The 25,878-nt window shown below is 42.2% G+C and overlaps 1 protein-coding gene across 6 annotated transcripts in view; it reads left to right on the top strand.

The window, feature by feature from the left end:
- R3HDM2 (R3H domain containing 2) overlaps positions 1–24,044 on the top strand; it is a 136,983-nt gene extending 112,939 nt beyond the window's left edge. For 4 of the 6 annotated variants that reach the window (XM_077297724.1, XM_077297722.1, XM_077297720.1 and 1 more), the window contains 9 exons: positions 2,092–2,218; positions 3,279–3,436; positions 5,341–5,495; positions 6,504–6,601; positions 15,464–15,633; positions 16,813–16,957; positions 17,037–17,134; positions 23,010–23,088; positions 23,182–24,043. In XM_077297724.1, the coding sequence (XP_077153839.1) occupies positions 2,092–2,218; positions 3,279–3,436; positions 5,341–5,495; positions 6,504–6,601; positions 15,464–15,633; positions 16,813–16,957; positions 17,037–17,134; positions 23,010–23,088; positions 23,182–23,531 (1,380 nt within the window). In that variant the 3' untranslated portion in view covers positions 23,532–24,043. Of the gene's footprint in view, positions 1–2,091; positions 2,219–3,278; positions 3,437–5,340; positions 5,496–6,503; positions 6,602–15,463; positions 15,634–16,812; positions 16,958–17,036; positions 17,135–23,009; positions 23,089–23,181 lie in introns of all 6 variants that reach the window. The other 2 variants (XM_077297718.1, XM_077297719.1) reach the window with 1 other exon arrangement.
- The last annotated feature ends 1,834 nt before the right edge of the window (positions 24,045–25,878 follow it).

Below are 25,878 nucleotides of genomic sequence, written 5' to 3'. Positions count from 1 at the left end.
TGCGGGAATTTGTACTGTTTGGTCATAGACATTCATTTATTATATTATATTCTTTCTTTCAAAACTATCCTGAGTAGGGTCTGACCCCTACAGGCGAATATGTGAACTGCTTCAGCTCTTACCCAGACTAGTTTCTTATTTTTTCCTTCCTTTGTCACTGCACTCTAAGTCTTGTCCTTGCTGAAATGATTTTTAAGGTTAGAGTACTCTAGAGTGTCTACTCTTACCATTATTATTTTTTTGAGTTTCTGGTTTCCTGTTGTGAGCTGATTCCTCATGCAGCAGTCTGTGCTCCATTTTCTGATGCAGAATCCAAACTCCCTTGTTTAGCTGTAGATCTAAAATATGCTAACTAGTGATATACATTGAAATCCATGCTGGCACGGTAAGCGCCCCCTTCTGGCCACTGCAGATATTCATCTTGCTTTCTTTTAGAGCCATGATCAGATCGGAGACTTTGTTTTTACCACTTAAATAGAGGTGTTCCAGCATTGGTCCTGACACGGCATTTATTCTCCATGGAACTGCCACGGATAGCGGATCGCTGAACAAAGCTTTTGTCCCTCTTCTGGCAATTGGTTTGGTGTTCAAACTTCCCACTGATCTAGTAATCATCCCTTGTCCTGTGGATTGTTCAAAGAATGCACATAGTACGAAATCTGGTCCTTGTAGGTGCCAATAGGGGCACTCGTGGACATTTTTTTTTATTTTACTTGTTAAAATCCCCTTTCTCCGACTGTCCACTATTGTCTTAAATTAAAAGGTGAGCCCCAAACAGGTGACAGGTACTCTTTACATCTGTCTCTTCATGGTTGCATAAAGTCTGTTATCTTTTCACTTGGTCTACGGAAAGGGTTTGGGGCTCAACATATTCTAAATATATTGGCACAATTAATGGTCTTCAGTGGCATACTCTAACTTGGAGAGCCCATCATCATTAGAGAAGGAAACTGCTGTCCTAAAAAGTTGTGCTCCCTGTTGTTGAAATATTGGCAGATACCACTGTGTGGAAGGGAGCCTGGGCAGCTTGTAAACACATTGGAAGCTTTGTTCTTTAGTTTTAGATGATTTCCTACATACTATGATCCAAAGGGTATCGTTTCTCCATGCGGAGATCGACATGTCACAATATGCCAGGAGAAACGATACCCCTTGGGTCCCGGTCAGACGCCTCTAACGCCTCCAGACCAGATCTACCACTTTGCACTGATGAGGGGCAGTACCCCAAAACTGTGTCTGCAAATTGAGATTCTGGTATTGGCTTTTATCCTAAGTCATGTGACAAAGCTCGTTAAAAGGTTGACATCACTAGGATTGCTACTTCCTATAGGTGGCACTAGTTCCAGTCCTCTTTCTGAAGAGACAATTTGCCTATATAGTATGAAACCTCAACAGGAGGAGATTAGAGGAAGCAGCCATAGAAGTAAATCTTGTCAGTCTTCTCTTCATTGGAGCTGAGGGCTGTGCGTGTTTGTAGTGAGAGTCAGATTAACACTTGACAAGAAGCAATTACATTTTCTAGGAGATTAAACATTGAGAAGCAGGCATGTCCTCTTCAAGATAATTAACCCTTTAGAAGCAGCTATTCTAGTACATTAAACCTTGATAATCAGTTGTGTCCTCCTTTAGTAGTAAACGGGGCATCCTATAATGGCTGATGAGTAGCAGTATTCTATCCTTAGTAAAGTTCATGCTCCTGCAGGAGGTGAGGTAAATATTTTTCTGATTGGTGTTTAATTCATTCACTGCTTATTGGGGAACAGTGATGAATTCCCTAAGTTTGGTCTTGCAAGTAAAACCTGGGTCCATCTAATACTGAGGGAAATCTTCTGAGTGATCTGATCTTACCAATTACATGAATTTGAAAAAAACAAATAATTTCATTTAATGTCCCTTTTTTCCCCTTAGAATTGATAGGTACATGATAGGTTCACATTTCTGCGCACAATTATTGCTTTTTAAGAACACCCAAGAATTTTGGTTAGATAAGCCAAGCGTTGGGCTGGGCATAGTATACATAAGAACTACTAAGCTTTTTTTTGTCTTTTGTGTGTATCTTATCATTGATATTCACTTATTTTTGTATTCCAGATTCAGGTCTCATATTATCCTACTGGGCAGTACTCAAACTCTAGCCAGCAATACCGACCTCTCTCGCACCCAGCGGCCTACAGTTCACAACGCACTCAGCAGGTCACCCAGCCGACTCAACAACCTGGTACGACACCTTCAAAATACAGAGTATTTGTAGGATTCTGTACTTTTCCTTATGAAGTGTTAGCTTTATGTATTCATGTAATTGCCTTTTTATGTGCAATGTGTGGTCTCATTTCATGCCATTGTGTGATGTGGTTTCTTAACCGGGCTGTCTCAAGTAATAGGTAAAATTGTAAAGTGCTTGTAAAATCGAGCAGGATTGCAATTTACCTCCTATTAGAATGTAGAACTTGTTGCCTAGAGTACGGCCACCATACAGTCCGAGTATCCAGTTTCCTAGGTATGAAACACGCGGCTTTTAGGCTCTTTGCTTTAGCACCTGCTTGCAGCACTCTGAAGCTGTCTTGATCTGTCCAGTTTCCGTCCCCCCATGCTTCTTCCATGTTGCAGTGCCAAAGTTGTCTCTGTAAACCGCGTGGGAGAGCATCTAGTGAAAACTAGCGACACATCCATGCCGCTGGTGCGAACTGTCAGTCTTCAGGAGTGCAGCACCTCCTGAAAAGGGAACATTAGAACAACCCTTTAAATTCCTTAGTATTTCTACTGGGCGTCCAGTGATAAAAATGAGTTGTTTCCACCTTTTTGAGCATCTTGCCCACATAGCACTCTATTATTGTATGTTGTGTGTGCTGTTAGGCTACATTCATAAATCTGTGTCCGTTTTTATATCTGTATAAAACAGGACAATTTTTCTCTCGTCATCCATTTTGCCCTCGTGTTACTTGTTTTGTTTTTTATTTCTCCTCCGTTTTTAAAAACATTAAGCAGTTAAAACGGCTGAATTATTATTTTTTTTATCCATTGAGTCTTAACAAATGGATCAGTGAAAAACGGATGGAACTCTGAAGTAAATAAGATGTCTTCATTTTTCATCCATGTCTCATGGATTTTCATAGACCTTAATGGCCACTTTTGAGCATACAAATAAGCTCTGAGTGTGACAGATTGGAAACGTTGATGTGTATGGATCAATGAAAATGTGGGTCAGTGTTTTGTCCTAGAAACGGTCAGTACAAAAGTGCATGAATGTAGCCCTAGCATTGATTTCTCTTGTGTCATAGGTATGCAGCCCATAATATCCAACCAGCCGCCAAGTTACCAAGGTATGATGGGTGTCCAGCAGTCACAAAGTCCTGCCATCCTTAACAGCCAAAGAGGCAATGTAGGGAATCAGATGCAGAGCATGATGGTGCAGTACACTCCATTACCTTCATATCAAGTAAGTGTGTTCATAGTCAGATTTCCAGCATTGTGCTTTTTGGTTTTTTTGTTTTTTTTTCTTGTAATTTAACTCATATTGCTTGGTTTTCCATTGAAACACCTTCATTATAAACTCTCTAAAAATAACAGAGTTTAAACTTGGAGGGAAAGGGTAAAAAGATGTGTGTACTATTTAGCATTTTCTAAATTAATATATCTAAAGTATTTGAAGATTTTATTCTTAATCCTTATTGTACAGCAGGTGAAATAAGTATTGATCACGTCACCGATTTTCTAAGTACATTTATTTCTAAAGGTGCTATTGACATGAAATTCTCACCAGATGTCAGTTAAAATCCATCCAACCCACAAAGGCAAAGAAATCAAACTATAAATGTCAATACATTTTGTGTAATAATGAGAAATGGTACAGGGAAAAAGCATTGAACACATGAAAAAATAGGTGCAAAAAGCCATAGAAAATCATGACACCAGATGAAATCTATCAGTAGGTAATTAGAAAGCAATCCTGCCACTTAGTGAAAAATATCAGATAGTTCCACTGATGGCTTATAAAAAAGGATGTCTCATTACCAAGATACCAGACAAGAAACCTCTTGTGATGAGTAAAACCATTGAGTTGTTTCAAGACCTTCACACCCTTATTGTTGCAAAACATATTGATGGCATTGGTTACAGAATAATTTCTAAACTACTGAAAGCTCCAGTGAGCACTGTTGGGGTCCATAATCCGCAAGTGGAAAGAACATCATTTCACCATAAACCGGCCACGACCCAGTGCTCCCCGCAAGATTTCAGAAAAGTTGTCCAAGAGCCAATGACTACTTGTGGAGAGCAACAGAAAGACCTGAAATCAGCACGTAGAATTGTTTAAAAGAAACCTCTTAAGTAATACACTCATCCTCCATGGCGTATATGCACTCTCACCACGCAAAATTGCATTGCTGAACAAAAAACATGTTCAAGCGAGCTTAAAGTTTGCTCCACATTTATACAAGCCTGTGAAATACTGGGAGAATGTAGTTTGCTGAGATGAGACCAAAATTGAACTCTTTGAATACCATAATACACACCAAGTTTAGAGGCCAAAAGGCACTGCACGTCACCCCAAAAACACCGCACCAATAGTGAAGTTTGGAGGTGGGAAGGAACATCATGGTTTGGGGCTGTTTTTCAGCATATGGCACTGGCAAACTTCATATAGTTGAAGGAAGCTTTAGGATTTGAAGAGCGATTGTGTGGAAGAATGAGTCAAAATCACACCTGAGCAATGCATGCAACTAGTTTCTCCATACAGGAAGCGTCTTTAAGTTGTCATCATCAACATAGGCTGTTGTACGAAGTACTAAATAAGTTTTCTTTCACATTATTACATGTAACTTCATGCCAATAACACCTTTAGAAGTATATTTTCTTAGAAAATTGGTGACTGTTCAATACTTATTTCACCCTCTGTATGTTCAGGACACATTTTTGTGATGCTTCTTAAAATTTTATGTTAACGGCAAGCTCCTCCTTGATAAACCGCTGCTCCCCTGGTAATGCATCTGTCATTATAGACTACATAACTCTACTATTCTGAAAATAGCATTAGATCGAGGAGCATGTGACCAGAACTGTCCATTTGTCTCCTCCAATGAAATCATTCTACTCATAGGAAATCTGTTTTTTGATTGGAGGAAATGATGGACAGATCTGGGCACATGCTCCTTCATTAGTTGCCATTTTGAGAACAGGAGAGCTGTGCAGTTTGAGGAAACCAGCACTAACTAGAACAGGAGGAGAACCAAAACTACTTGGTAAAATGATAGTAGATGCCACCAAATCGGGTCCTGAACACATTTGTTCAAATAATGATAAAGTAGAAATCCCCTTTAAGATTAATTTTGCACTTTCATTTAGGTTCCTGTGGGAAATGAATCACAGGGAGTTGTGCCACAATCCTATCCGCAATCTGTACTTGTACCGGCTAACCAGTCGGTGCAGGGAGCCATGCCAGGCGGAGGGATGCCAGTATACTACAGTGTTATACCACCAGCACAACAAAATGGCTCCAGGTAAACTGACTTTCATTGTTGCATTGCATGTCCGGTTTTAGTATTACAATTTATATATGGATCCCAGTATGGGTACAAGGTGTTTTTGTTCTTTATAGTGTTGGCAGCTTTTGAACAATCTGCAGGCACTATGTTATAATAGCGCAGGGGAGGCAGAGCAGATTGATTATATAGCTTTCTGAGAAAGGATACTTGTACTTGGTGTGCACCACCCTGTGTATGGGGAATAATGTTTTGGTTAGTGCCCCTATTAACAATTTCTATTTGGACAAAACATATTGTATATAATAGATAATAGAAGCAGTATTGGGCTGGAATCACAGCAGCGTATGGCATCGGATGCAATATGCTAATGACCCTCGGCTCCTGCTCTGCTGCGAGCGTGATCTGAGTGTCGGTGCTCTGTGCTCCTCTCGCATGACCGTATCAGAGCACAGCTGCAGAGGAAATGGAGAAAGTAATTTCTCCATCTCTTCTGCTGCCTGTGTCTCAGGGATCACCCTGTACTGAGATGATATCTGAGTGCAGTGCGATGTTTCACACACACCAATACACTTGTATGGCTGCGAGTGAGAGGCGTCTCGCTGCCAGTCGCACCATGCTGAATCGGCATGAGAAAATACTCGCAGATCTGAGCTGTCCCACAGTATGACACTGGGCAGGGTGATATGTGATGTTTTATCGCATAGCACTCTGCCGTCTTATACAGTAGTGTGACTCCCGCCTTAAAGATATTGTAGAAGAAATATAGAGAACTTGAATATACTATCTCAAAACATATTTTAGTGGCTTCTTCCCACAAATGGAAAATCATACAAACAAGCAAATTTTTGCTTTTCCGCATCCTGTTCTGCTTAGTGACTTAATAACTTAGTGGTAAGGATTCCTCATCCCATGCTGTTCAGTCTAGTCTTAGTGGCCAGCCTGGCTACATGTGTGTATCATTTCCATTGGCTTCATGGTTTTAATAAAGCCCGTCCTGTCCCATCATCTCCATGTCTCTTGCAGCCCATCTGTTGGATTTCTCCCTCCTGGTTCTGAGCAGTACCAGATGCCCCAGTCTCCCTCTCCCTGCAGTCCACCCCAAATGCAGCAACAGTATTCAGGTAAGGACTTATTGCTGCACATTCTTAATTAGTACAGTTAGCACCCACGCCTATTCTGGGTATTCACTGCTTTCTTTCTCGCTTCATTGGGGGACACAGGTAACCATGGGTGTATGCTGCTGTCGCTAGGAGGCTGACACTATGCAAAAAAAGGAAAGTAGCCCCTCCTCCACAGTATACACCCACCGACAGGCACAAAGTACCTCAGTTTGTGCTTAGTGTCTGTAGGAGGCAGACCTGGATCTGATCCCAGCTAATCCTTTTTTTCTTTACAGGTATTGTTATGTTTTATTAACATTTTCCCTTTGTCTTTCAGATACAGCTTCAGGGAAACGGTGTAATTTCTCACCCTGCCTTCCCGTATTATGCAGCTGAGCGAGCAGTGTGGTGTCACCCACATCGTAACTCTCAGGCCCGCAGGCAGGACACTATCCCCTGTCACCTTCACGGGTGCTCCAGGGTCTATGGTGGCTGGTCCTCGCCATTTCTCTCCTCACCCCTCTCCTCGGAGAGGGCTGAGAGGAAGACGGTGGTCACCAGCGGTGACCTCCCCCCTTTTCTGAAGGGGTTGATGCCGTCTTCTACACTGTTTGGAGACGGTGTGGGAAGAAGGATTTTCGTCTCTAGCGACCCTCTCCACAAGGGCCTCTGGACGATCCTCACCTTATGTGCAAGTGGAGCCGGACATCTCTCGGGTACCAGCAGTATGTCGCACTTTTGCTCTCCATCTGTACACCGGGTCTGCAGCGTCCGCACCTCTTTGTTTTCACAGGGCGCATTCCCTCCGCCGGTTATATCGCTGCCCGGCACCTTCACTTTCTCTGTACCCGCGACAGGACGCCGCACAGAATATGGCGTCACTGCACGACAGCGGCCATTTTTTCTTCATCCTTCCGTCCTGGCCAGAGCCACGCCCCCTCTTTGAGCGCTCGTATTTATCGCACGCTTTCTCCCCTCTCATGGGATCTCCTCTCCCTGTCCGGTGCACTCCTCCGGCGGCATAACTAATAAAACGGGCCCCTACTTTCCGCTTCTGTCTCTGCGGGTGCCAAGGCTTCGCATTATGCCATGTCCTCTATTAATTTAGCCCCCGGCTTTGGGCCTTCTCCCGGACTCTTGTGTATCCACGCCCCATACCGGACCCCAGCCAATCAGCGGACGCCTTCCACTTAGCCACTCCCCCTTACCGGACTCTCTACCAATCAGGGCATGTCGCACGCTTAGCCCCGCCCCCTCCGATGAGCGTGTTTTCTTGGCATAATGAGAGAGTGTTTTTCTCTATCCCTCTCTCCCGGTCACCTGAGACATGCCCCCCGCATAGTGTGTCTGTCTGCAAGGCGTGTGAAGATTCATGCAGTGTCTGTCACCATCGACTTCTGGCTTCAAAGGGCACAGCAGGCGTCCATCACTAACCTGCACTGGATCTGGGGGACACTGCACCCTGAGCGGTGACAGCGCCGTCTCTGTTATCAGGTAGGACCAGCCCAGACTGGTTATTTTCTCTTCACGAGGGCTTAGCTCTCCCCAACAGTAGCCCTAGTCCCTCACTCTTGCCCTATCTCAGGAAGGCCTATTCCTGTCCCTATAATCCACGACGCCTGTGCCATCTGTAAAAGATAAGTGGCATTCAGGCCAGTTTTTTTTCGTTTTCTTCTGGCTGTCCTGAAGCCCCTCAACCGTGTCTACACAGAAGCCCTCTAACACCCAAGATGAGAGCACTCCCCTCCCTCTGGAGTGGGCTGTTGCCATGTCACAGTTGGTCTCAGACCTGACAAAAGGTTCACAGTCCCTGGTCCAGGTCTTGGATCGACTTCCACATTTGTCTTCTGCCACCAGTGCAACGAACGCCTCTCACGGTGATTCGCACGCACCTGACCGCGACCTTCACAGGGTCAAATCGGCTACAAAGCAAAAGAAGCGGGCTCCTTCCCATGCCCCCTCCTTGGTCTTCTGCCATCAGTGCTACTAACACCTCTCACGGTGATTCGCACGCACCTGACTGCAACCTTCACATTGTCAAATCGGGTACAAAGCAAAAGAAGCTTTGCCCACTCCTCAGAGGTGGTTTTTGGATTGGATATGAATTTTCAGTCTGAGTCATATATGGACCAGACCCAAAAGATGCTCTATAGCCTCATCTTGGCAAATTGCCCAAAATTCTGAACCTAAGGGAGGACGAGGCACCTACTCAGGAACACTCGGTTGTGTTCAAACGGGTAAAATGTCCTTCCCGGCATTTTCCGTAATCACAGGGAATTTGTGATGATTATGTCTTAATTACTGGGAACACCCTGAAAAGCGCTTCCCAGGAAGGAAGAAGCTATATATTCTTTATCCCTTTAGCTCAGATCTTGTTGATAAATGGGCAGAATTCCCTAACATGGATCCGCCGGATTCTCGCCTGTCTTCCAAGACAGTCTTATCTCTACTGAGTAGTGCATCTCTTAAGGATTCTACGGATAGACAGATTGAATCCTTGGCTAAGTCAGCTTTTGAGTCAGCTAGCGCCTCTCTGTCCCATATTTGCCTCCACCTGGGTGTCAAAATCAATGTCTGCCTGGGCAAGAATGCTTCGCTAGGGTATTCTAGGCTCCTTTGAATGAGCTGCCAGATCTGGCAGATCAGATTGCCCATGCCGGCAAATATCTTGTGACCGCTTCCTTTTGATGCGGCTGGCCGATCCGCCACGGCTACCAGCAACATCGTTGCTATACGCTGTATTCTCTGGCCTCACTGGCTTTGCCTTCCAAGGCCCTAGACCTTTTGGATCCAAGCTGGATCAAATAATTTTGTCACTGGCGGGAAAAGCACCTCGCTTCCCCGGTCCAAGCCTAAAGTCCTTTTAATAGGAAAAGGTTGCTTCAATCTCGAGAAAAATTGACTTTTCTTCCCCTCCAGGAAGACGTTTCCTTCTGTCTCGCCCGCCAAGACATACGTCGCAGGTCCCAGGGGTTCTTCAGGCCTTCTTTTTTCCCTACCACACAAAGGAGTGATCGTATCCGTCCCCAGGAATGAACGGTTTTCGGGGTTCTACTCTATTCTTTTCATAGTCCCGAAGAAAGACGGACCGCTCCTTCCGTTTTTGGACCTCAAGCGATTGAAATTTCACGTTCGGATCTGCCTTTCAGAACAGAGTCCCTACGTTTGGTAATCACTTCCATGGAACAGGGAGAATTTCTTCACTTTCTTGTTTGTGTTCAGCATCACAGGTTCCTATGGTTTGCGATCCAGGAGGATCTTTATCAGTTCACGGCCCCCCTTTCGACCTGGCCTCTGCTCCCAGACTATTCATGTCATGACAGCGGTCATGGACATCCTTCACTCCAAGGGGATTCTCATATTTCCCTACTTGGACGATCAAGGAACCGTCCCACCGAGACTGCGACAAGTGTCTTCAGTTTACTCTGGACGCTACGGTCCATTTCGACTGGATTATCAACAGAGAGAGGTTCTCCCTCACCCTTGTTCAGCACCTGGTGTTTCTAGGTTTAAGGTTCGACACGACCCAAGCCCCGTGTCTTCCCTCCAAAGGAGAGGTTTTCATCCCTCTGCCAGGGGACCCATACTCTAAAGCAACCAGCTCCTCTCCCCCTAGGGTCTCGCAGGAGAGTTCTAGGGAAAAGGATTGCCGCCATGGAAGCTATTCCTTTTGCCCATTTCCATGGCCCTCTGGTTATCTTCAGACAAGAGGACCATCTCCCCGGATGGTCCCGTGCTTCTACCTCTTAAGGTGAGGCAGTCCTTCACCTGGTGATGCTATCGGCATCAGTCCCATGAATGAAGTCCTTCCTTCTTCTCCGGTGGCAGGTCATCACCACCGACACCAGTCTCCTCAGTAGGGGAGCTGTTTTTTCTTTGTCACACAGCGCAGGGCCGCTGGAACGCCCAAGAGGCCGCTCTCCCCATCAATCTCCTGGAAATCAGGGCAATTTTCTTTACTCCTCGCCACTGGCATACCCTCCTTGCCAGCCATCCGGTCCGCATACAGTCGTACTACTCCACGGCCGTGGCTTACATAAATCGTCGAGGTGGAGGTTGCAGCAAATTGGTTATGATAGAGGTAACAAGGATTTTGCGATGGGCAGAATGTCACGTTTTCGCCATATCAGCTGTGCACATTCTGGGGGTAGAAAATCGGGCAGCCAATTTTCTGAGCCATCAGGGTCTCTCTTCGGGCAAGTGGTCGTTCAGCCCCGCCATCTTCATCCAGATATGCCGAAATGTGGCTCCCCGGACGTCGTCGCCCGGTCCCGGGATCCGCTAGCCATCTGTGGCGATGCTCTAGTAATATCAGGGTCACAATTCCAACTGCCTTATTTTTTTCTGCCTCTCCCCTTTTTCCCCAAGAGTTGTGAAACGGATTAAGGCAGAAGAGTTCTCTGTAATCGACGGGCCAAGAAGGGCCCGGTGAACATACTCTGTACGCCCCCTGGAAGCTTCCAGGCTGTCCAGATCCTCTCTCTCAAAGCCCCCTTTTCCATCAGAGTTCACAGTCTGAGTTTAAGAGCATGGCCGTTGAGGCCGTAGTCCTGAGGGAGGTTGGTTTTTCCATCAGGTCACTCAGACCATGATTAGGACCAGAAAACCAGCATCCTTGCGTATCTCTACAGATACTGAAAGGCTTTCTTCTGGTGGAGTGAGGACAAGGGTTTGGTCCCGATGTCCTTTTCTCTCACTTCCATTTTTGGTTTTCTACAAGCAGGTCTTGACTCGGGTCTATCGTTCTGTCAATTCTTTTCCAACAAAATCTGGCTTCTCGTTTCCAGGTAAAGACCTTTCTTCAAGCAGTCGCCCACCTGGCACCTCCTTATAGTTTTACCATAGATCCATGGGTTTTTAACGTTGTCTTTAGCGCGCTCCTGCTGAGCCCATTCAAGACATCATGTTTTCTCTCCTGTCATGGAAAGTTGTCTTTTTACTTCCATTACATCCATCAGGAGAGTTTGAGTTAGCGGCATTGTCCTGCCGTTCCCCATTCCTGATTCTACGTCAGGACAAGGTGGTTCTCAGGCCTGTTCCTTTCTTCCTACCTAAGGTGGTCTTTTCATTTCACATTAATGAAGACATTGTCCTTCCTTCTCTGTCTCTCTGGTCGATTCCCTGGAGAAGTACCTCCACAAGCTGGATCCTGTCAGAACTATCCGAGTCTACTTTTCAAGGTCTGATCCCTTTTGTCAATCTGATGCCCTGTTCGTCATCTCTGAAGGTCGTCGTAACGGGCTCCCAGCTTCTACGTTCACTATTGCCTTTGGGTTCTTTCAGCAATATTGGAGGCATACCGTGTTCAGGACGAACAGCCTCCTCCGGAGATGAAGGCTCACTCCGCTCGGCAGTGGGGCCTCCTGGACTGTTTGTTATCAGGCCTTGGCTTTCCAGATTGTAAGCCTGTGACCTGGTCGGTTTTTTTACAGGGTTCCTAGCAATGCCTCGGGAAGGAAGGTGCTGCAGGTGGCAGTTATGCAACGGCCAACCTGAGTCTGTTTTTTCTTTGCATCTTTTCTGTTCCCACCCTAGGGACTGCTTTGGGACGTCCCATGGTTACCTGTGTCCCCCAATGAAGCGATAAAGAAAGAGGGATTTTTGGTACCGTAAAATAGCTTTCTTGGAGCCTTCATTGGGGGCACAGCACCCTCCCTAATTGTTTGTACCATCATTGGGCCTGTGTGCTTTCGTTGTTGGGTGGGTACATATGTTGAGTTTTTGGTTGCTTCTCCTACTGCTTTAACACTAACTGAGGTACTTTGTGCCTGTCGGTGGGTGTATACTGTGGAGGAGGAGCTACTTTCCTTTTTTTTGCATAGTGTCAGCCTCCTAGCGACAGCAGCATATACCCATGGTTACCTGTGTCCCCCAATGAAGGCTCCTAGAAAGATTTTACGGTGAGTACCAAAAATCTCTCTTCTGTACACAGCATCACTTAGCATTGCTGTTTCTATATTCTCAATATCAATGTTTTTTTTTCCAAAACGTAGGTTTTTCTTCCTCCGAAAAAAAGCCTGGAAATAGAAATAGACGTGTGCACTACACCATGTTCCAAATTATTATGGAAATGACATTTTTCTCGGATTTTCCTAAATAGTTGGTGAAAACGAGTCAGTCTGATAAGTCATCACCCGTTAGAGTATACATCCAATTTTATTGAAGAAACCTCCCAATGATAACAGTATAGTCTCCAAAATGAATAAAAACTCAAAATGCACTGTTCCAAATTATTAGGCACAGTAGAATTTCTAAACATTTGATCTGTTTTAAAGAACTGAAAATGCTCATTTGTGGAATTTTCAGCATTAGGAGGTCACATTCACTGAACAAAAAAGCTATTTAACTCCAAAACATCCTTACAGGCCAAGTTACATGTTAACATAGAAACCCTTCTTTGATATCACGTTCACAATTCTTGCCTCCATTGAACTTGTGAGTTTTTGGAGAGTTTCTGCTTGTATTTCTTTGCATGAAGTCAGAATATCCTCCCAGAGCTGCTGTTTTGATGTGAACTGCCTCCCACCCTCATAGATCTTTTGCTTGATGATACTCCAAAGGTTCTCTATAGGGTTGAGGTCAGGAGAAGATGTTTGCCACACCATGAGTTTATCTCCTTTTATTCTCATAGCAGCCAATGACTCAGAGGTATTCTTTGCAGCATGAGATGGTGCATTGTCATGCATGAAGATGATTTTGCGCCTGAAGGCACGTTTCTGCTTTTTATACCATGGAAGAAAGTTGTCAGTCAGAAACTCTATATGCTTTGCAGAGGTCATTTTCACACCTTCAGGAACCTTAAAGGGCCCTACCAGCTGTTTCCCCATGTTTCCGGCCCAAAACATGACTCTTCCACCTCCTTGCTGACTCACAGCCTTACTGGGACATAGTGGCCATCCACCAACCATCCACTACTCCATCCATCTGGACCATCCAGGGTTGCTCGACACTCATCAGTAAACAAGACTGTTTGAAAATTAGTCTTCATGTATGTCTAGGCCCACTGCAACCATTTCTGCTTGTGAACACCGTTTAGGGGTGGCCAAATAGTAGGTTCATGCACCACAGCAAACCTTTGAAGGATCCTACACCTTGAGGTTCGAGGGACTCCAGAGGCACCAGCAGCTTCAAATAACTGTTTGCTGGTTTGTAATGGTATTTTGGCAGCTGCTCTCTTAATCCAATTAATTTGTCTGGCAGAAACCTTCCTCATTATTCCTTTCTCTGCATGAACTCTGTCTGTGCTCTGTTTCAGTCACAAATCTCTTCACAGTATGATGATCGCTCTTAAGTTTTTGTGAAATATCTAATGATTTCATCCCTTCATCCCTTGTTCAAGGTATTGCACTATTTAACAATTTTCAGCAGCAGAGAGATACTTTTTATTTCCCATATTACTTGAAACCTATGGCCTGCTTAATAATGTGGAACATTATTTTTAAGCAGTTTTCCTTTAATTAGAATCACCTGGAAAACTAATTATCACATGTGTTTAAGATTGATTTCAGTGATCCATTGAGCCCTGAGACACAATACCATCCACGAGTTTATTTGAAAAACAAAACAATTAAATCTTTGACACTTAAATCCAAATTGCATAATAATTTAGAACATGGTGTATAGTAATAGATTAGATATTCTTTTAACTTTAACTGTTCACAATAACAGTAATTTTGACCAGGGGTGCCCATACTTTTATATGCCACTGTATAAGGAAAATATATTATGTAGCCTTTACCTAGTGCGTATGTTTCCCTTATAGGACAGTTTTTCAACAGTTGATTGGACGCCTCCCCCGTTTAGCGTCGGCTGATCAGCTGACATGTGCCCAGAACAGCTGTGGGTGAAATCGCGATTCACCCGCGGCTGTTAACATTTTAAATGCCGCTGTCAAACTCTTGACAGTGGCATTTAACTTGGACGCACAGGAAGCGCGTCCTTCTCTTCCCCCATCGGTGCCCGTGTCACATGACCGCGGGTCGCCGATGGGTTGGCATGACAACCCGGGGTCAGGAGAAGACCCCTGTAGTTGTCATTGCTGAATTTGTTTGAGCGCCACCTAGTAAGTGAGCATTTCTGATACATAGAGCAGGGCTTTTTATTTTATTCTTTGCTTGTGTGGAAAATCATTCATGTGTAGTAGCACCTAGACAAACAGTGGTCCATGTGTGATCTATTACTGACTTTATAATGACCATCGCTTTTATTACTCATGTGACCTGTAAGGCAATTTTCTGCTACTCGAGAACCGCAAGGGGCATCAGATATTCAGGATAAACCTTTATGATTTTAATGTTTTGAGTTAAAAAAAAAAAAAAAAAATTGTTTTTGTGACTCAAATGGAAAAAACAGGTAATAATTCTTCAGAATATATGCAATATAATCAGTTTATATGCAATGGAAAGGGTATCGGCTGCCATTTAGAAAATTGGAAGACAAGCGACTAGCCCTAACCTCCCACTAGTCGCTTATTCATCTGATGTATCCAGAATCATCACGTTTCGTCAAAGAATCCAAGTCACCTTGTTGCATAGTTCTGTCGGTCTTCCAGTACATTTCTGGCTAACTGCTGAGATGCCAGTCAGCTGTCACAATGAATCTCAATAACATTTGAGTCATTTTATGTACAGATTGCTAAAAATAAGGTTGGGATACGTGAAATTAAATTCTCATCATAGTCCCCCAGCTGCCTGGAAGACAAGAATACATACCGAGAGATGAAGAGGGAACATTTGGTTCTTTCTGTGGATTATGTGTTACTTCGCCTGTCCCCATCCAGTTCATTTAAAATTTAACTAAAATGTAGAGTTCATGTAACTCTTATATTCTCATGTATCCTCTTCATTGCTGATTTGATTACAACAACTTACCTTACAATTACAGGAGTCAACCCTTCAAGTCTCGGTGTGGTGGTGATGCAGTTGAATGTACCAAATGGTCCTCAAGGAACGCCCCAAAACCCACAAATGGTCCAGTGGAACCACTGCAAATATTTTAGTGTTGACCAACGGCAGAAACCTGAACATCTATATGGATCTGATCCTAGCACTCAGGTAGGAAGATGGGATACCGTATATACTTGTGTATAAGCCGAGTTTTTCCAGCACATTTTTTGTGCTGAAAACGCCCTTCTCGGCTTATACACGAGTCATTGCCTCAGAAGGAGGAGGAGTGGGAGCAGCGGGTCACAGGAGGCAGGAGTCGGCGGCTAAAACCTGTGCCCGCTGCTAAGGAGAAATGAATTTTCACTGAACAGTCAGTGAATATTCATTTCTCTTATAGAGCATGCAGTGTCAGCAGCAGTCGCCGGCTTCCAGCCTCTGCCGGGCTATCACGGGTGCCCGCTCATTAAGGTAATGAATATCCACCTCTCTCCACTCCCATAGGCGTGGAGAGAGGTGAATATTTATTACCTTAATGACCGGGCTCACGTTGACCGCTCGGCGCGCAGGGGAAGGTAAGTAAGATGTGTTTTTGTTTTTTTATGCTTTTCTCATGGGGGGCATACATACAAGGATAGGGATAAGGAAACATGCAGACAAGGATGGGGATAAGGAGCCATGCATCCTGTAGAATGTAAGCCCACAAGGGCAGGGTCCTCACCCCTCTGTATCAGTCTGTGATTGTTAGTTTGCTTACTGTAAGTGATCTGTAATTTGTATGTAACCCCTTCTCATGTACAGCACCATGGAATCAATGGTGCTATAGAAATAAATAATAATAATACAAGGATGGGGATGAGGGGACAATGCATACCCGGCTTATACTTGAGTCAATAAGTTTTCCTAGTTTTTCGTGGCAAATCTAGGTACCTCGGCTTGTACACGAGTATATATGGTAATTCACTGTTTTATTGAAAAGTAATTACAGCAGAATATCCAGAAACTGCAAAGTACATGATGATATTGATGAAATCTGAGCTTTTGGGTGTGCTTGTATATTATGTTTGAGTCCCGGCGGCTGTATGATTTGTAGCTGTTAGACAGCCTCAACACATACGGGGATTCCCTAACAGCCGCAAACCTTAACTTGAGGCATAATGGGAAGAATGCGGTTTTCAGGCACTGACTTTTTTCTAATTCCTTTGGACACTTACCTTTGTGTTACATGTTGCTGACATTTTTGTCACTTTTCTATTCCGAATGAAGTTTGCAAAATCCATGTACATGCTATTTTTTTCAACCTGTTAACCCCTTTAACACTGTTTTTTTTTTTTTTTTTTTCAAATCTAGCCTAGTAACCTTATGAACAGTCCTATTACATCTCCAGCACAGTCTCCAACACCTTCTCCAGGCTCCAACATCAACAGTGTCTGCACAGGACTGTCGCCATTATCTGTCATCCCCCAGTTTTCCCGACCAGTTGGCCCAGGACAAGGTAAATGTACATTAAATTTTACTGTTTACACGTGTGGTTTGAGTTCACATGTAATCTGTCACTCTTCTTTTACTTGCAGGCGATGGCCGGTACTCTTTGCTTGGACAGCCACTCCAGTACAACCTTTCAGTTTGTCCCCCATTATTGCACAGTCAACCACCCTACTCCGCACAACTGGTACGCATACAGAATTGTAGCATAAGTGTTGTGTATGATGGTTACATTTCAGTGTAAGGTTTTTCTTACATGTTAGTTGTTGAGTTCATACCGTTTTTCTTGATGTACAGAATTAATACTATAGGAATAGGAATATTGGCAAAGTCCACAAATCAGGTGTTTACTGCAGGTCTGAGTAACCTTCTAAAACTGTGTTTACTTAGTAGTATCAGAAGGCGATCTAGAACATCTTTCGTAGATTCCCTCTTATGGCCTGTAAGAAAACTGGTTTACTTTATTACTACATTTTAAATGAGGTTGACCTAAAATGAAATTTCAGTTATGAGAATTTCTCATAAATGGGTGTATTATAGTCGTTTCTCCTTCAAATCAGACTCATCTCGAAATCCAGACCACTGTAAAAGCTCCATCATTCACGCGGGAACACTATAGGAGGCATTGTAGTGTTAAATGGCGTTTGTGCCAATGAATGCCATGCACATGTCCTATTTGAGGGCACAAAAATGGGTTATACTCATGATATAACCCTTTTTAATGCAAAAAAAAAAGTAAAAAAAAATATACTGAAAGTTTACAAATGTGTACCCCACTTGTGCATGTATGTGTATATGTATATACAGTGCCTTTAAAAAATATTCATACTCCATGAACTTTTCCCCATATTTTTCACATTTCAACCACAAACTTAAATGTATTTTATTGGATGTTATGTGATGTAGCAATACAGTCAAGTATTTGTGAGGTGTAAATGATTCATTGATTTCTAAATATTTAAAAAATATGAATCTGAAAATTGTGATGTGCATTTTTATTCAGCCCCCTGTAGCCTCATAACCCTACATTAAAGTGACCAATTACTTCCAGAATAAGTACTTATAGGGAACCTGTCAAAGGCGTTTTTAACTAAAAGAGCCACCTTGTGCTGCACTAATGCTGCATTCGGACAAGCTTGCTCTTTTAGTTCGGGTCCCCGACACTGCTGCAATAATCACTTTTGAAGTTTGTCCCTCATACCTGTGAAATCGCCAGGGAGGCAGGTCTATCCCGGCAAATCTAAACGCCTCCCAGCCGTCACTCATGGCCTTTGCGTGCCGGGCGCCGCCTCTTCTTCATTAGCGTCCCTGGCGCGTAGAGGCCATGAGTGACGGCTTTGAGGTGTCTGGATTAGCCAGAAAAGACCTGCCCCCCTGGCGATTTCGAGATATGAGGGACAAATTTCAAAAGCGACTATTGCAGACGTGCCAGGGACCCGAACTAAAAGAGCCACCTTGTCAGAATGCAGCATTAGTTGCAGCACAAGGTGGCTCTTTTAGTTACAAACGCCTGGGGGGGGGGGTGACAGGTTCCCTTTTAATAGTAAACTGAGCGCACTTCTGTGTAATTTATTCTCACCAAAACTACAGCTGTTCTGTGAAGGCCTCAGAGGTTTGAGAACATTAGTAACAGCATCATGAAAACTTAGGAACACACCAGATAGCTCAAGGATAGCATTGGGTAGAAGAGTAAAGCAGGGTTAGGTTGTAAAAAAGAAAAAAAAAAATAGCCTTAGCTGTGAACATCTCACAGAGCATTGTTCAGTCCATCTTCCAAGAGTGGAAGGAGAATGGCACAGGAACAGGGAAGCTGGTCAGAGATGATGGGAAGGTGGATGGAGCTAAATACAGGGCAATCATGGAAGAAAACCTGTTAGAGGCTGCAAAAGACTTGTGACTGGGGCGTAGGTTCACCTTCCAGCAGGACACTGGCCCTAAGCATACTGCCAGAGCTACATGGAATGGTTTAGATCACATCATATTGAGGTGTGTAAATGACCCAGTCACAGTCCGGATCAGGGAGGCTGAATACAAGAGCATGAGATATATATATATATATATATATATATATATATATATATATATATATATATATATATATATATATATATATATATATATATATATATATATATATATATATATATATATATATATATATATATATATATATAAATAATTAGGTTGTTTCATTTTGTATGGTAAAAATAAAAATGTCAAATTTTTGCAGACTTTGCTTTCGCCCCGAGTTTGAATATTAGGGTGTTTCATTTTGTATGGTAAAAATAAAAATGTAAAATTTTTGCAGACTTTGCTTACGCCCCGAGTCTCACTAATGTAAAAAGTATATATGCCAATTTTAAAGATGATCGAACTATGTTTAGAGGTTGCGCACTTTTATCAGTTTAATAAAAGCACGCAAAAAACAGATTTTCAATGTTAAGTATTTTTTATTAGAAATTCAAACAATTAAAAACTTAGAAAAATAGTGACAATAAACAGTAACATATAGGCAGTATCATACGTATTAAATGATTTACACTAATGTGCTGTGAATAGTGTTGAGCATTCCGATACTGCAAATATCGGGTATCGGCCGATATTTGCTGTTCGGAATTCCGATACCGAGTTCCGATATTTTTGCGATATCGGAATCGGAAGTGTGCGGTGCGTATGGTTCCCAGGGTCTGGAGGAGAGGAGACTCTCCTTCAGGCCCTGGGATCCATATTCATGTAAAAAATAAATAATAAAAATAAAAAATATTGATATACTCACCCCTCCGGCGGACCCTGGACCTTAGCGGTTCCTCCGTTCCTAAGAATGCAGGGAGTGAAGGACCTTCGATGACGTCGCGGCTTGTGATTGGTCGCGTGAGCGGTCATGCGACCATTCACAAGCCGCGACGTCATCGAAGGTCCTAGTTCACTCAGCATTCTTACGAACGGAGGCAGACGCTTGGACCGGTGAGAGCCGGGGCCGTCAGAGGGGTGAGTATATCAATATTTTTTATTTTTATTCTTTATTTTTATACATGAATATGGATCCCAGGGCCGGGCCTGAAGGAGAGTTTCCTCTCCTTCAGACCCTGGGAACCATTCCGATATTTTGTGTCCCATTGATATGCATTGGTATCGGTATCGGCGAGATCCGATATTTTGCCGGTATCGGCCGATCCAATCCGATACCGATACCTTTGCATATCGGAAGGTATCGCTCAACACTAGCTGTGAAAGGTGCAACTCCTTTTGTTCGCTTGGTGACGGCTTTTCTATGATACTCGACAACTCTTAACAAGAACGGTTTCTGTTGTTCATCTCTGATTGAATTATTAAACTTCTTTATCAGAGCAATGCCCCTTTCTGTGGTGTCATTCACCACCTTAAGAGCATTGATGGAGCTTCTTAGTGTATCACTGCAATATTCTTCTACGTCGTGGATCCCAAAATTCAATTCAAAGAATGTCTTTGTTTTACTTGTAGCAAAATCGCTGAGGTCTTTTCCTTCAAAAACTAGTTTTTTACCTTCCAACTGTTTCAGCTCCTTTTTCTTTGCAGGTTTCATTCTTAAATTTTCAAATATCTTATACGTTCATCCAAAAATGCCAATCCTATGTTAGTTTCTGACAGATACCAAATGTGTCTCTTAGCCACTGTGAGGGCACTTTCTCTGACATCTTTATCTGGATAATATTGCAAAAGCTGTAGCATCTCCAAATCATTCTTTGGAGCCCATCGACTTACAACTGCCTCGTGCCAAAAGCGGACATATATTAGACAAGAAAAAGTGCTACTTTTCCTATTCTTTTCAATTCGGTATTAGAAATATGCAATTGTTTAGTGAATAGCACAATTTTGAGTACATATATGGCCTTTGCCATCCACCTTGCTTCAGTCAGAGCCCCTGGAACCCTAAATTCAAAACAGTTTTCATCCCAGCCTCCAAAATATAGAAACGATAGTTCTAATAGCTCTTTGTAATCTTCTCTTGGATGACTGCCATCTTGCAAGACATTGTTGAGGTAGTCCACTATTTTCACACGTTGTTCTTATAGAAAACCTTGAATGGGATTTTCTTCATCTAACATCGTGAAATAGGACTTCTTATCAACTGAATTCGACTGATTTTGGAACTTTCAGAAAATCTGGATGTCAGGACAACTTGATGGGATGTTACAACAGTTACCAAACACTCCTTTCAAGATTAATTCGTGGGTGTGGTGGCGGCAAGCCAACCACAACAATGGTCTCCCAAATTCAGTTTCAATTCTGATACATGCTCCTTGGATCATTCCTGTATTAGATGCAGTTGTATCGAAAGATATACCAATGATATGGTCACGTAGTGCGAATCGGTCCACCTCCTGAATAACAACTTCAGCTATTAGCACACCAGTACCTCTCTGGGCAACAGGTACGCCAAGCAAATGCTCAAAATATTTTCCAGTTACAAGAACAATAACTATCTTCTAGAGTTTTGACACTCCCACAGGCAACCGAGGGCAACAATTTACTATCCCAATGTAAGACTAAATGAGGAAGATTTTCAAACTGTGACTTTTCCACGTTCTCAGCCATTTGTCTTCTGTTAATCGTCCGAGCTCGGAAAACGGTAGATGGAGATATGGAAATGCATGAAACATCGTGACCAAGGCTTTTTGCAGTTGCAATAAATGAAGTACTTGCTTGTCAAATGGAGAGTTGTTCTCGATCCCATGTAGCCGTGAGAGTGTGATCAAGAGGTTTTAATCTACGACCTGCACAAGATTTTTTCACTGGTGGTGCAGAAAATTCATCCTCTTCATGAATTGATGATGATGGAGATGAGACTGAGTGTTCCACTGTTCATTTTGGCGATTTCTTTATAATGTTTCTCCTTGTATGCCTCCTTTTTTTTTCTGCATGTATTTTCTTCTTTTTAATTTGTGAGGCAAGAACCTTATCTACACCACTCATTGATAAACTCATATAATCCTCTCTTTGTGACATAAGGAATGCTTTATCGTCTTCTAGTACGCTATTCATGGAGATCACATTTTGCCTGGCAATATCAAATAGCTCAACAAGATCACCTTTCCAAATCTGCCGCTTCATATTTACTTTGTCAATGTTTCTTGATTTCTCTTTACCCAGATGTTGATATTCCTTGTATAACTTCTGTATACGAGTTCAGATATTCTCCTCTGTCATGACAGGGATACTTGCTTTCTTCCACACTTCCTTTAGTTTAATACTTGTGGATTTAGCAGCACACGAGTGTTTCTTTCATTTCCATGTGATGGTAAATAAAAACTAAAAGCACGTGTTCCTTGGAAGGGAGTTGAGCTCCCAAAAATTCACCACCAGGCACCTGTTGAAGTAACCAAATTCCCTTTCTAGTACTCTTTTTCAGTTAAACTACCCGTAAAACATAATAGAAGCACAACATACACATTAGTGTGATGTCGATGATACATTTTCATGAATTTCGGTACTTTCAGATAAAAGTGATCAAAGTGTGCAACCTCTAAATATTAATTGATTTCGCTAAAATTTTTTACATGGATCTTTTAGATGACTTAGACCAAGGATTCAAGCAAAGTCATATGAAAATCATAGCTTCGGATAAATGAAACACCCTAGTGTATATATAGATTTATTACAATACATTTGTGCATGTATATAATATATGTATGTGTGCACATGTATTGTAATATATAATGTGTGTGTGTGTGTATACACATTGCTATATAATATGACTGCAGTATATTGAGGATAAAAGCTTTGATTGGAGGAGTTCTTCTTTAAGCAGGCAACGATCATGAGAGCTGGGGTCCCAGGTTCCCTATGTAAATTGAGCAGTAGTTGATCGTGCACTCTGTCAGGTCTTCAGTCCCATAGACGTTGAATGGTGCGGTGATCGTATTTTGGAACCTCATTAACACCGTATTTGGTTTTCTTTGCATTCTCACATTTGTAAATACATCTGTTTGGATTAGTGATGTTTAGAGACATTTTGGTCACCGATAATTGGTATGACTCTCATGGTTACTTTCTTGTTCCACCAAATCCTTATGAACGGACAGACAGGGATGAAACATGGAAACCGAGGTAAAAGGCAGGCGCTGAAGTCTGCATCTACTGACTTGGGTACAGCAGACATAGGCAAGTAGAAGTCATTTTGAATTCTGTAACTTGTGTAGATATCCCGAGTCCCTTTTTGATATCTTAACATTTCTTCCGTTTTCTCTCCTTTAGTCCTTGGCAGAGTCCTAGAAATCACAGACCTCCCAGAGGGCATCACACGAGCAGAAGCAGGCAAGCTTTTTACACAGCTGGCAATGTCTGGGGCCAAAATACAGTGGCTAAGGGACACTCAGGGTCATGCCCCAGGACCTAATGGTGACCACAATGGACCTGCAGAGAATGGGCGCCAAGTTCACATCAATGACCTGGCAGCCTTTTATACCATCGTGGCAGTCTTCCCTAGCACCATGGCAGCACAAAACGCCTCCGTGCAGCAAAATAGTCCTCTCAGCCGCTTCAAATTGCGCAGTATCAAAAAGAACTATGATTTGCGCATACTGGAACGTGCCAGCTCGCAATAGCGTGTGAAGATGGGTGGGGGAAGATGTGAGGAAGGGGAAAGGAGGGCTGCAGCAAAGACCTGGAGGAATAAAATATTTCTCTCCCCCTCCCTCTCTTTCCATCACAGTTCTTCCTCTTTTCCTTTTCCGCCCCAAAAGAAGCACACTGGACTTATTACAGCCTCTCTCTTTCTATCTCCACTATCTTTGCACCTTTCTGTTCCCTTTACAGTTGTACATCTCTTGTTTGTCCTCTATCGGCCAACTTCTTGGCTTACTGTCCAACACTCAAAACATGTAACTGTAGCTGCATTGCTGCTCTCCCTGTTTCACCTTTCATTGTTTTATTTGCACGCTTTTTTTTTTAACTTGTCTTTAAGCATTCACTCTCTTCAAGTCACCATGCCTTTCAATTTGTTTCTTGCACATTCTCATTGAGATGCACACTCTCATCCCAATACCTTGCAGTCTTAAAATGTGTATATGTGTGTGTGTGTGTGTATGTGTATATATATATATATATATATATATATATATATATATATATATATATATATATATATATATATATATATATATATATATACATACATACATATACCGCAGGAAACTGGGTGCAGAGTCTCATAGGCATATACAAAACCTTGTAAGTAGAGTCAAAAAATTCTGAAACAGCACTGAAACCATATGACAATTATAAGGTGCGCTTTATTGGCCCAAGTGGCGACGTTTCGGTCCTGGATGGCTTGAGAAAGGTCTGCATCCAGGACCAAAACGTCGCCACATGGGCCAATAAAGAGCACCTTATTACTGTCATATGGAGTGCGATTTCAGAATTTTTTTGCAAAAAAAAAAAATATATATATATATATCAAATGCACAATGCCACAATATCATATTTTCGTCCTCATTTGATTCCCTCCTCTGCGGTACTTTCATAACCCATTTTTTGATCGTGAGCTGAAATGCTCTGTAGCGGGTATAAAACTGCCATATGGTAAAAGAATGATGGTAACTTTTTTTTTTCTTGGCCCTGAGTGGAAAACTTGCCTTTTTATGTTATTTTGGAATTGATTGTCCTGAACATTGTATATTTTTTTTCCCTTTTTTTTAATTTTTTTTTTATGCTTGTGAGAGTACATTAACATGGGTATTTATTTGCACAAATGGGCTGTACTCACTGTAAATTTTATTTAATCCAATTTTGTTTTTAAATATGTAAAAAAAATGTCACATTAAAAGTGTGTCCCTTTCTTTATAGTTTTGGTAAAAAAAAAAAGAAAAAAATAAGATTTATATTGTGTTATGTAACTTGGTGTTATTTTCTCATTCCTATGCTGCATGCCATAATCCACTCCGCACACTCTTATATTCGTTTTACAATTCTGAATCTGCTCACAGGTGATTCTGTAGGTCAGTCTATATCCTATACAGGTATAGGTTATTAATGTGTGGAAACCTACGTCATATAGTCGAGTTTTTATCAAACACTGAAACTACTTTAAATGTAAATCTTTTTGTAAAAAAGAAAGTTTCCTAAAGGCACCTGAACACAGTACAACAAAATACCACCATATTCACTAAATTAGTGAACCTAAATTCGAAGACCACAAAAAGTCGTACTTTTCACCTGCATGCAACACTTAAAATGAAATTTAATAATGTAAAATTCATAACATATATAAATACTTTATATAAGCGTTTTTATTGATGAAGACAAAGCAGGGCAAATAAATTTAATATATTGTTTTAATATATTTTAAGAAGGTCTTGTATTTGAGTGCATTTATTTAATAAAAAAAAACTATCCAATGTTGGCTTTATTTGTACAAAGGATGTAAGCTTAATAATGCCTGGGAAATATACTTAGTCTGGGAGAAAATACAGTTGTATCTTCCAAAACCCCCTTCTTTTTCTCCTATGGTGACTATGGACAGGTATAATGTTGTCTTTAAATTGCTATGGAATTAAAAGGGGTTATTTGACATTGAAAAAAAGAAAAACCTTAACCCACGGAGCTTTTTTCGGTTTTGAGTTTGTTTTTCGCTCCCCTTGTTCCCAGAGCCATAACTTTATTTTTCCATATGAGGGCTTATTTTTTTGCGAGACGAGTTGTACTTTTGAACGACACCATTGGTTTTACCATATCGTGTACTAGAAAACGGGAAAAATATTCCAAGTGCGGTGAAATTGCAAAAAAAAAGTGCAACTTTTTGTTTGGCTTTTTTACTAGGTTCACTAAATGCTAAAACTGACCTGCCATTGTAATTCTCCAGGTCATTACGAGTTTATAGACAACAAACATGTCTAGGTTCTTTTTTACCTAAAGGTACCGTCACATTAAGCGACGCTGCAGCGATAGCGACAG

The sequence above is a fragment of the Ranitomeya variabilis genome, chromosome 3, assembly GCF_051348905.1.
Source record: "Ranitomeya variabilis isolate aRanVar5 chromosome 3, aRanVar5.hap1, whole genome shotgun sequence".
NCBI lineage: Eukaryota > Metazoa > Chordata > Amphibia > Anura > Dendrobatidae > Ranitomeya > Ranitomeya variabilis.
The sequence above is the reverse complement of the archived record's forward strand: the minus strand, read 5'-3'. Positions and strand labels throughout refer to the sequence as shown.